Source organism: Crocodylus porosus, unplaced genomic scaffold (genome assembly GCF_001723895.1).
Source record: "Crocodylus porosus isolate Cpor-Errol unplaced genomic scaffold, CroPor_comp1, whole genome shotgun sequence".
Lineage (NCBI taxonomy): Eukaryota > Metazoa > Chordata > Crocodylia > Crocodylidae > Crocodylus > Crocodylus porosus.
In genome coordinates, this window is record NW_017728915.1 from 7,288,370 (window position 1) to 7,300,877 (window position 12,508).

Below are 12,508 nucleotides of genomic sequence, written 5' to 3' on the forward strand. Positions count from 1 at the left end.
TGGGGAAAAGTGGCCCCTCCTCTGCCCCGTGGCTGGTGCTCCCTGCTGCAGCCACTCAGCCCACAGGGCTCAGGCAGCCTCATGAGGGCTGTGAGTGGCTGCAGTGCTGAGTGCCAGCTAGAGGGTGAGCAAGGGGTCACTTTCCCCCTACTGCCTGGCGTGGCAAGCTGTTGCCACACACAGCCCTGACGGGCAAGGCTAGAGCCAGCACGCACCCCAGGCTGGCAGCGGGGTCAGGTTACAAGGTGGTACTGAGTGCGGGGGGAGGGGGAACAGGAGGAAAAATAGCCCCTCATCCAGCCCCTGCCTAGCGTTGCAGCTGCTCGTAGCCCACCTGGGGCTGCCTGTGCCTGCTCAGGACAGCCCTGCATGGGCTGCGAGTGGCTCCAGCAGGGGCACCAGCCACGGGGTGGCTGAAGGTCCACTTTCCTCTGCGCCAGGAAGGAGCCGAGGGAAAAGCTGAGCGCAGGGGGGAGGAGGGGAGGAGCAGCCCTCCTCTGCCCTGTGGCTGGTGCTCCCTGTTGCAGCCACTCAGCCCACAGGGCACAGACAGCCTCATGAGGGCTGTGAGTGGCTGCAGTGCAGGGTGCCAGCCACAGGGCAAGTGAGGGGCCACTTTGCCCCCACCCACGCTCAGCTTTTCCCCGGGCTCCTTCCTTGCCTGGGGTCATTTTTGACAGGAACCAAGGGCAGATAAATATTAATTTTCTAAATTTTTTAGGGGCCCCGTGGGCTGGACAGAAGGCCGGATCCAGCCTGCAGGCCATATTTTGCCCACCCCTGCTTTAAAACAAGCAAAGTAAATCAGCAGCTCTCCACAGCTCGCATCCCAGAGGCTGACTTTAGACTGCTCTACAAGATGTTCAACAACTACACTGGGCTCCTTCTATGCAAAACCCTGTTAGCAAACAGCTGAACTTATCAATGATCAGCTGGACAGCCATAACTGTTCTATTCACACTGTGATGGGACCTGCTAAAATTATATCATCCATGGAGATGGCAGAAGGCAGAACCTGTAGTCCAGGCACAGCACTGTGAAGCACCAAGAACGTGCTACAGGAGAAGAAAAAGACTTAAAAGCAAGGCAATTCAGGGGTAACACTGGCATCTCTATGGTCTTAATCCAATTCTGTGAGTACAAACTACAGTACTCTTCTGAACAACAGAACAACTTAATAGTGAAAGGGCAGTGCAACTGTTAAACAACCATTTTTCCTTCTGCCAATCTAGATTAAAACTGTTGGTACCAGGCAGTATTACTTAATAAGCTACACTGACAGACTGTATAGCACAAAAGGTACACTTATATCATATTAAAAAAAATTAAATAAGATTTAGAAGAGAGCAAATTTTATTTGGTTCTCATCAACATGAACATTTACAAGTCAAGACAAAGCTTCTCTACTGCATTTGAATGAGACATGAAATACAGTGGAGTATATGACCAGTGTTTTGGTTACAAGGCCTTGTACAGACATTCAGTTTCTCCTGGAAACGTCACCACTCTCCCAAGAGAAACCATGAGTGTATAGATGTTCAGGGAGTTTTCTCCCAGACTAAAAATGACTGCTCCAAGAAAAAAATAATCTGGAGCAACCAGGGATAAATTACTCCCAGGAGACTTTCTCCTGGGACAGCAAATATCTCTACATACCCAGGCTTCTTTCAGAAGAGAACAGAGTTCCCCTGCATATTCCCTGCCTTCCCCTGCCTCCTGTCCATGGTGGACAACAGTTTTCACCATGTCACTCACTGGACTCTGTTGCTCCAGCAGGGAGCGGGGCATGCCCCTTTCACATTCCTTATTTTGCTGCAGGAAACACAGGCTGACTCTAACCATGTGCAGCCTGGGTCAGCCAATCAGGGCTGCACTGTGCCCTGCAGCCATATGTTGCCAGGCTAAGGGAGCCAGCAAAGCATGCTGATATGCGTGTGGAGATCCTTCCTCCCAGCTGTACAGTATCATCACTGTATGCTCTCTGCTCTTCAGGGCCTCACAGTTCAAATGTTTGTACATGAGGCTCTGGGTGTCCCTGAGGGGCAGCAAGGCAGCATAGCAGGGATCCCAGGGGGAGCATTAGGGCTGCAAAAAGGGCCCCCAAGCTGGAGCTACTGTCCCTCAGAAATGCCCTAGGGATGTACTCACTGCACAAGAGACTAACAGTAACCCCTCAGACCCAGCTCTGCCTACTCCACCTGCCACAGCATCTCCTCAGGCTGAGCCAGCTGTGCACCTAGCCCCACCTCAGGGCTGGGCCAGGCCCCATATGGTCCCAGTGCCATGGGTGGGAAGGGGAAGGAGGCAGCACATCTGATGGAGGCTGCCCCACTGGGACCAGACCTGTCCTTTACCCCATGGTGAGCTGGGGAAGGCCTCACCCAGCAGTGTGAGGAGCCTTCCAGGTCTGCGCCACAGCAGCACAGGTGCAGTGGGAGGCACAGGGAGCCAGCCATCATGACTAGGCCCCACTACTGTAGACAGGCCAGGCAAACCCACCAAGTAGCTGGGAATCTTGCTGCTATGGAGGAAAGGCCCTGCCTGACCCCTGTGGGGGGCCCAGCACCTCCCCATGGTGATGGGATCTGAGCACAAGGAGAGGTCTGCAGCCCTGCTCCATCTGCAGCCCCAGCCCCAAGCCCTGCCCCCTAGTGGGTGGGCACCACCTCCTAGTGGCTCAGCTACACCTATTGGCCCCTGCCTGCAGTGCCCGGCCAGTGGCCTGGGGCCCACACAGTGCCAGGCACAAAGTGAAGATGTAAGAGGCTGGTGCCAGGGCCATTCCTGCCAGAGGTCACTAATCTAGGTATGAGCTATCATTTAACTGTTTCACCAATATGACTGGAGGAGGTCAAACAGATAATTTTTAAAATTATATTAACATCCCTAGTCCTTAAGACTATGTGGTGTAGCCGTCAAATCTATTCCATCAACAACCTAGTTGTGGGCTAATGTCTAATAAAGTTCTGATCAATATGTCACTGGATGCTTATATTTTCTTGGTGAATGGGGAGAACAGAATCCAAATATATTTCTAAAATTAGGGCAGTGTTAGAGATACTTTTTCTTAACAAGGAGAATTCTTTATGGTTCCACTTTTCTAAGCAAGCTGTCTAGTACTCAAACCTAAACTAGAGTCCAGCTGAGGCTTGTAATTACATGCATTTAAGACCCAAAATCTTGAAACCATGAAAGAAAGCAAATGTCACAGACAGATAACTAGGATTATAACCATACCGAATCTCTGTCCTCCATTACCCGTTGGGGTCTGGCAGGAGTCGCCGGGCTCGTGCCTTTGATTCTCTTATACTGGGTGAATAAAATATTCATTGTTGCCAGAAGGACTTCAGATAAATTGTGCCTGATCTATATGAAGAAAAAAAAAACACCCAAAAATACATGGTAGGGAAAAGCTATACAGTTATTGCTGTTAATACACAACATCGAAAAACTGAGCCTCATCACCTAGTTATACAGAGGTGTGTGCTGAGAAATGTCACTGCATAATTAACTTGATTTGAAAATAACTGGATTATTGAATACAGGTTTGTGACTTCAAGTTCCAGATGAGCATTAGGAGACTACAACTCAAACAGTCAACACATACTGTTTCTTGACAAATATTCAAATAATTTATTTTTTTTTAAAAGCTGAAGGAAGAAGAAAAGGAATCAATGACCTCAGAATAACTGATTAACTGTTTAAATTGTTTAGATGATTTTCTAGGTTTTTCATGAAGGTGCTGTATGCTCCAGCTACACATTTCAGAAGTGTACAATGTAACTGAAACACCTGTTCCTGTTTACTAACTTATGATTCATTTCTTCAAAGAAGCAGATCCAAGAAGTGACAGCAGTGCTCTACATTTGCACAGTCCCTCAGCATTAAACTGACATTCATCAGTCTGCTACTACTGTATTCATTTCCAAGATGGCAATAACCAGTGGGACAGATTCTTCAGGTTGGTATGAGATGCACTGAACTGGATTTGAAAGGCCAACAAAAGCAATGGCCACAAAGTATTAGAAACCAGGAACTACATTAGAGATAACTTTCAAAAGGCTCCAGATACTGTTCTCTTTGAATACTGAGCTATGTTCAAAGGCTATCTGTGGCTCTTAGTTGGAAACCAGCAAGCAAAAAGGTTGCTTTATTGATGGGTCACATATATGCAAAGGCATGTCAGAAAATTCACATTGACACTGCCAATAATTAAGATGACTGGTGTGAATTTTTGCTACAGTTCCATGGAGCTAGATATGAATATAGCAGTCATTTGCATTCAAGTATTTGATGCATCTTGATCACCCTTTTCTCTATCAGTTTTTCAGAATCCAAATACCAATTGTTATGGGGAAAAGGGTTGGTAAAAGCCTTCCTTTTCCATGTTGATCAGTATTTTAAAGCTGACTTGATTTTCCAGGAAAGGGCCAAGATGTCAAACTCTTGAGGTGTTTTTGCACTTTTCAGGGATCTAAGTCATTTCACTGATGAGTCAGTGATTTCTCAGCTATTGTCTACAAAATATATTATTCAGGAAATTGATAAATTCTACAGTTAAAAGGGAAATGTCACTCGTTCACAAACAAATTATTTACAAGTTCACTTGAGGCAAAAATAATTATCCTATTAAAAATTGTCTTTAAAATATACTATAAAATTATATCTAACTTTTCATATCAGGTCAAAATTAAGTCACAGAAACTTTGCTCTTAGCATGACAATTTTGATGGACCTTTCTTAGTGTAACACCTACTTTAATTTAGAAGGAAAGCCGCCCAAATACTTACTTCCCTGCGCCCCCCACACATAGTCTGAATGGGTACTCATAGCATGCAAGACCCAATTCAATTCAAACGCTGAAATTTATTAATGGATTTTCTGAACATTGTTAGAACTCTCAAAAGATATAGGTTCAAAATGCACACTAACTGATCCACAAATGGACAAGAAGATACTAGACTGATCCTAAAGCCACAAAGAATATCTTTGAAGAGGCAACCAAGACTGTGCATCCATCCTTGACAATACAACAAAAATACTAAACTGATCAATAATATTTCCAGTCACAGGCTCTAAAATGGTGAGATTACAGGGGTCTATTAGCATTTCTTCATTAAAGACATAAATAGTGAGAACCTGAAAGCACAAGGCACTGCTTACTTCATCGGTGAAATTTCTGAAGGCAGCCACCCTCTCTTCTACACAGTCTTGGCTGAGCGGTACAAGCTTTAGACGTTCAATAATCTTTGAAAAGGAAAAGCAAGAATAGAAGGAGGTTGTAATAATAATATCTCTATGCCAAATGTTAGTAACAGGTTTGTCATTTTGAAATGTAATCTGAAATGCACCCAATTTCTCTATTAGGGAAAATACTATTTATTGGTTTAATTTCCTTACCAACTTGTTGAGATATTTTGTTCATGCTAGCTAAAGAAAGATTTTCCTGATCGTGAGATTACAGGGAGGAAACATTTTTTTACATTCCTGTATTGTTGCAGCATCTTCTACCTCATTAACTATAAGATACCATGGCAATTTTTGTTTTAAGTGGTGTTACATGAAATGCTCTGGGTTTTCAGGGCATTAGTAAGTCTTTACTTCAAATGGAACTCTTGAAACTTACATCAAAGGCTCTGTCAATGTGACCAGCATGATATTCATCAAAAAATGTGATCAAGTCTAACAGAAGGTAGAACGTAGAATCAACAGATTTCTTTGCACTTATCCCTTGAGCTTTATACCTGAAAGAAAAAATGTTTGTAATTTTATAAAACAAAATAGCAACCACTTATATAAATGCTTTCAATTCTCTGGAAGCTCAAACTCCAAGCAAAAGGAAAGAAGACATCTAAAATACAAAGGACGTTTTTCATTTATCTTAAGTAGAAGGCAGAATTGATGGTCATGTTCTCTTTTACTCACTATTCATTTTCACTCCCACTTTTATGTCTCTCAAATGAAATGTTTGCTTACCTTTATACGCCTAGCATTTCCATATTCATTTGATGGAAATGGACTCCTATTTTTTGAAGGACAGGTGATGTACGAGCATCTCTGCTCTCTACACAGCAGATGACTTACCAGTGCAACTTACTGCTTTAGGATAATCAGGCAAAAATCTCAGCATGACTTTAAAAAGGATTATGAATATGCATACTGATTACACTAGCCAGGAGATTAATTAAAAGGTGACCAGTCCTCTTGTCCTTTACAGTATGATCCAATGGCCAGCTAGGTCTTAAAGGCATTTCTTCCTCCTTGCAGTGAAGATAGACAGGTATTGTATATACACTTTAAATCACCCTCTGCTGCTTTAGCCATGATGCCAGTATCAGTATAGACCCCAATTCTGTACAGTATCTCTTCTGTTCTTGTCAAATAATGTGAGAATACCCAAAGAAAACAAGACTTACTGACATAAATTGCTGCATCACTAAAGCACTGTCCACAGTACAATTAATGAAGAAAAACCCATGCAATTGGGGAAGGAGAAGAACGTAATCTAGTCAGACTCTTTGAGGCTAAATAAGAACTAAGTATGGAGGAGTGAGGAGTGAAAAGAAAGGCAAAATCTAACTATTCGTGGCGTGGCTGTAAAGTACTACTGTCAAACAGCAATACTTAGCAAACTCCCTCACAGACACTAAAGCAAGTTATTTTAATGCCCAGTGCAGGTTCTGCAGCAGCTTGAACTGTGGAGCTGAACGATACATCCTGCCAAGCCAATACAGTGCTAATTTTCACTCCATTTTAACCTGTGCTATATAGAAGTTAAACAGATTGAAATGGTAACCTAAAAACATCCCTGACCAATAAGGAAAGCAAAAGACACTGGACTATAAATCAGTGCATCATTTATCTGTTTTTCACTTTTAAAGTTGCTTGAAGACTTTCTTGGTTGATTTATTTATTCCATGAAAAGTACCAAGACTTTAGTAAAGCACAGGAATGGGACCAAGCATAACATCCTGTCTCTGACAGCAATTAGTACCAGATACTGCAAACAAAGATGTAAGAATCCTATATTAAAACTATTTTCCAATAACATGCCAATTCTGTCTTACCCCAGCCACTGGTAAAACAAGATGGTTAATAACCCTTATAAATGTTTATCCTAGTTAGCACTCTCTATTAAACACAAATCACTTTCTTATTGCTCATACAAAATTTCAATATCCAAAAGGCTCTTTACCTCAATAACATCTTACAGCAGCAAATTCTACTGTCAGCCTTGCGTAAAACTACCTGTGATCAGTTCTGAATTTAAACATGTTACTTTTTTTTATCCATCTCTATTCAAATAAAACAACGGGACAACTCTGTTTTTAGAAAACAAAGTTTTCAGAGCACTATACTCCCAATACTTCTGTTACATTCAATCATCTCACAGCGATTCCTACTTTTATAGCTCACCTGGAATTAAACTTAAAGTCAGTGTCCTCTATGGCAACCAGTTTGTCCCGTGTCTATACATTTTTGCTAATAATCATCTTTTAGATGTAAACCTGTTTGCATTTATTGTTAACTAGATTATCTCTACATCTTCATCATTAGCAATTTTGCACAATCATTTTTTGTTCTGGTCAAGGATAATATTTCTTGCTTCTGAAAAATTCATCTGACCAGGAACTCAAGATTACATCTTCCATTTTTATAATATAACTAATGAAAAGCAGGACAGAGCAAATTCTGACTCCTTTTCTGCTGAAAAAATCACTCAGGACAGCTCAGACCAGTATGGACAAGGTCAAGAAACTCCCACGGAACTGTCAGAGATATTTGAGCCCTGATCTAGAATGGTTAGGTATGCTCTAGTCATCTTGTGGTCTCCAAGATCTTTCCCCAGTAGGTCTTACCTCTCTGCAATGGAATGTGCCATGTTCTTCAGCCTCTCTTTATTCGACTGGGGACTGCTGATCTGTGGCACCATGGGGCTGAGTAATTTATTCATCAGTTCTAAAACCTTGTCTGGATTCTGTTAAAAAATGCATTAAAGGAAAGGGAATGTTACAGGGCCTGACTATTATACCTTCACAAAGCAAGCCAGTGCTTTGTGATCCTGCAGTGTTGACCGCCTCCAGAGACACCTTTTCACTGAGTCAAGAGTAGGTATCAAATGATCACCTATTAGCTAGTAGCAATATGTTGCTCATTGTAATAAGGAAAAAAATCAGAATTTCATACAGCTCTCAAATTCCTGTTAAGCCACATTTATTGCACTATTCCTTTTGGCTTAGGATAAATTTCAAAATAAAAAAACACTTTTATTACAATAAAAGATCACTTGTTCTTTGCCTATTTCTAAATGCTTTGCAATTAATTCTGAAGAACATACGCAGTGTAAACTACTTTGCTGGCCAGAATACTGCCATTCATGGGAACAACTAGTTGAAAAAGTGCCACATAGATAAATCCCAGTATGGGTTGGAAAGTCAGGTCCAGGTCCTAAATCATCTCAGTAAAATCAATGCAACAGCTAAGACGAGGAGGAATTAGTTCCTAATATTACAAAGTCTGTTCAAGTTCTGAAATTAAAATAACCTTCTAATCGAAGCTGATATTTTTAAAATAAGATGATGAAATAGGTGCATGCATATGGCAACTATTGGAACATATTTACCTTTGCAAGGTCATAAAGTTTTGCAGCTTCTTCAAACAAGCCTTTATTTTCTGCCACTGAAGCAACTTTGTTAATGATAAGCTTTGTGTCACTAGTAAACTTGTCTATGACTCCAGGCTGATGAGACAAAGCAAATAAAGAAGGGGACCAAAAAAAAAAAAAAAAAAATCAGAAATCAAAATTACTTTACAATTCCTGGAATATTCTGTCTAGACAATGAATATTTTGCATGTTAGATTATGGTTAGAATGGCCTGTACATTTCCATGGGAATAAATAAAAAGGCCAAGTTAAAAATAGTAAGAGTTCTTCTGGGAGAAGGTCTCTTTATCAGGAGTCAGCACTGAGACATCTGCTGTTCCTAATTTATTCATAATAACCCAGATAACAGGTCAAATTCTGAACTATTTTAATTTACTGATGACACACCACTGGAGAAAAGAATGAAACACAAGACTTCAGTGTTTTGGTGGCTTTTGATAGGTTGTATGTAGTTACAGACATTTTTATGATAACAAACAGAAGGGAAGTGCTATTAGAATTAAACACGTGTGTATACTCACACACACAAGGGAAAAAGTAAAAATATTATGAAAAATGTCTTGCGTGATCTCCTTTATATAATACACATTAAAATGAAATCTCCAGAAAGTCTCCTTTACACAAGCACCATTGCTGCAGTCATTATACTATAGGAAATAATGAACATGATTATATTTCAAAGGAAATCAAGCAAAATTAAGAAAACTGGACTCACTGCTACAGGTATAAATAACCTGAAATGCTCCAAATCCCTCAAACATACCATTATAAAAAGAAAAATAAGTTGTAAAGGCTACTGCAAAAATGAAATTGAAAACTCACTCACTGATTTTAGATTAAAACAAACACAATAGGTGAGAAATGTCCAGAGGAAAACCCTTGCCAGTAACCAGAAATACTTTTAACAAAGCCATTTGCCTGGGCAAGCACTGCTTGGGCAAGATCATTTGAGATCTGAAAACATTTCATCTTCCAAACTGAGAGGCATAAAGAAAAATGGGGCTTCAGTGAACAGGCTCTTTGCATTAGTTACCCAGAACTATATACACCGCTCTCTCAAAAGTTTCTTCTGTCTTTTGTCTGTCTGTTCATATGTTCTAGTTTCAGAATATAACTTTTTACAGTAGAATCAAGATCAATCACTCAGTTGCTCTTATTTTCTTAACTGCAAAGATTTGCAACAGGCTGCAATACATTTCTTTTGATGGAAAGCAAGGAAGTTCCGTACACTACCTTACTAGGGAAGCCTTCTTTAATGAACAGATCTCCCATCTACTAAGACCATACAGTTTATTACATAATGTAGAGACCTGAGGAAAGGTAGTTTATGCTCGAAAGATTGTCTAACCTCTTCCAACTATACAGTCGATCCAATTAAATACATCACAACTCTCATACACTGTAGATGAAATCCTGGCCTCTTGGAAGGCTATTAGAATGGTGCTACTGAATTCTATACAGACAAGATTCCAAACTAAGTTTTTGTTACTTTAGATATATACTGTCCACTTTCAGAGGACAAAGCTTATTTTGTTAACCCTGGCCCATGGTAATTTGCTTTTTTCTTGCCAACTATCACTACTTCACGCTGAGGCAAATGACTAATAATTTTGAAAAATATTGGGTGATTGGAGCAGAAGCAGACATGCCATAAAAATACTAGCTTGGCTAATAAATTGCAGAAAAGCCTCACTCATAAATGTGAGTTTAATGGGAAAAAGCACCCAGCATGTATCTGTATGCAAATATCTACCAACTTACCTTTCTACTGCCATCATTCTCCACCTTCCCAAGAATCATATCAAACTGTACATGTGACCCATTCACAGAGGGGGAAAAAAGGGAAGAATATTAAATCACTTACATAAATACAACTGCATACTTGCTAATAGTATGAAGCTGCAAATCTACGTATATCACAAAACAAAGATCTCAATTAAAGCAAATAATTATTTAAAATAACCCAAATGTAAACACATCTGATACTGCATTAATCCAACACTATGCAGATGGCCATGTGGCCTTTATGAGAACTGGATTTCTGTGTTACTGAAACAGCACACATACAGAGTGAAAAAAGAAAAGACAGTCATAGCTCTTAGGACTTAAGTAATGTTGAAATAGTTTGCATACTTTGAAATGGCATTTTCTAACAGGGTAGATTTCAGCATTAGCAAGGAAAGAAGAAGACAGCTAAAGATACCTCTCTGCTTTCAATTACTAGCTCACTAACACAACGCAAGAACATATTTTCTCCTTGGCTATCCTTCTCGTTCCTGTAAAATTAAAATAGAAAAGAAAAAGCATGTCACAGTTTTAAAAATTATTTTATAGCATAAAATTCTACAGCTGAGTCATAGCTCCTACCTGAGAAAGTAAAAATACTGCAGGGCTTCTCTGGGGTCTGTTGACTCAAACTTACGTGTGTAAAGCATCAAAAGGCGGACAAAATTAAGGCGCCGGATGCCAGGAGGGTCACCAGCCTCATGACTCACTGTGATATCGGAAATAACACAGATCAAAACAATATTCCTTACCATCAGACATCTGGCACTGTTCTAAATTAACTAAAGGTCATAGCCAGATTTCAAAGACATTCACAGAGTGAGCAAAGATATCAATAACCCTAAATGGTTAACCCTTAGAGACTACTGACATACTGCAAATCAGATGATGGGTGTGTGTCTGAAGTCTCTAGAGAGTTAAAAATCAGGCCAAGACAGACAAACCTCTCATTGTAAAGTAAATATGAAGGACTTACATAGCTGTGCACTCTGCCCAGAAGATTTGAGGAGGAGCTTTAACTCAAATAGAACCAAAGCAACATGAACAGCATGACAACGCAAGCGCTCCGTCCGAAAAAGAAAAGCAACTGCAGCTTCAAACTGTGCTGTCAAGAATAAGACTTGGAAGTAGAGAAATGGCTGTTGATTCACTGCAAAATGTGATTCACCTAAAGAAAAGACACATGTGCACTAATGAAGACGATTCTGCTCCTGAAGACCAATGAGGGTGGGTGATTGGGGTCACAATACATCATCACTGTTTACTTAGTGCAAATGAAAAGTAAGGATGAAAGACAAAACAGAAATCTAATTGGTGGCTTATCTCTAATTGTTCCCTTGCAAACATATCATGACAGGCTACATCATAGAAGTGTATTCAGGAGATACAGGGGAACAAATGAAAGGAGTCCTCTTTTTAGTGTGTGTGTGCATGTACACATACATGTGTGTGTGTTCTTGATGATGACCCCTCATCCTGGTCACACTAACAGTCTCCGTTGACCCTTATGTTATCATTCATAATTGTGCAAAAAGTTACCTACTCAGAACTCCTTACATTCATCTGCACCAATGGCAGTTTTTTATGCCTCCCTCACTCTTCAAAGTGGAAGGAAACATAATTACTGAGGTTAAGCTCCTGCCATATTGAGGCTGGTTTCTTAAAGGGCTTCTCATTTAGTTATTTACAAGAAGAGAAAAACACTGGAAAGAAAGGCATGCCTGAAAAAGGACGGGATTCCTATTTTCTTTTCTCAATTTCAGGTAGTGGCAGCTAAACTGGAAGAGCTTAGCACAGGGGCGGGCAATTATTTCAGGCGGAAGGCCGCTTAACAAGGTTTGGGTAAGCTATCGAGGCCCGTATGGGTAGCCCCATCCCTTGACAGGTACCTCGGCCCCTGGCTGGCTTTTGGGACCAGAAGTCCTACCCTTAACCCCTGATATTTGCCACCAGAAGTCCCTCCTCTTCCCCACCAGAAATACTCCTTTTGGGGGGGGGGGTTGCCATCTTAGAACCAGAAAAAAACCAAATCATACACTAGAAGTCAAACACCTATTAT

At 40.7% G+C, this 12,508-nt stretch overlaps 1 protein-coding gene across 2 annotated transcripts in view; it reads right to left on the reverse strand.

Annotated features, from left to right (window-relative positions):
• NUP93 (nucleoporin 93) overlaps nucleotides 1–12,508 on the reverse strand; it is a 151,990-nt gene that overhangs the window by 6,308 nt on the left and 133,174 nt on the right. For both annotated transcript variants that reach the window (XM_019535628.1, XM_019535629.1), the window contains exons 13-21: nucleotides 11,426–11,617; nucleotides 11,032–11,158; nucleotides 10,868–10,940; nucleotides 10,426–10,470; nucleotides 8,624–8,740; nucleotides 7,860–7,978; nucleotides 5,627–5,744; nucleotides 5,164–5,247; nucleotides 3,238–3,366 (exon numbers count right to left, since the gene is read on the reverse strand). In XM_019535628.1, the coding sequence (XP_019391173.1) occupies nucleotides 3,238–3,366; nucleotides 5,164–5,247; nucleotides 5,627–5,744; nucleotides 7,860–7,978; nucleotides 8,624–8,740; nucleotides 10,426–10,470; nucleotides 10,868–10,940; nucleotides 11,032–11,158; nucleotides 11,426–11,617 (1,004 nt within the window). The remainder of the gene's footprint in view (nucleotides 1–3,237; nucleotides 3,367–5,163; nucleotides 5,248–5,626; nucleotides 5,745–7,859; nucleotides 7,979–8,623; nucleotides 8,741–10,425; nucleotides 10,471–10,867; nucleotides 10,941–11,031; nucleotides 11,159–11,425; nucleotides 11,618–12,508) is intronic.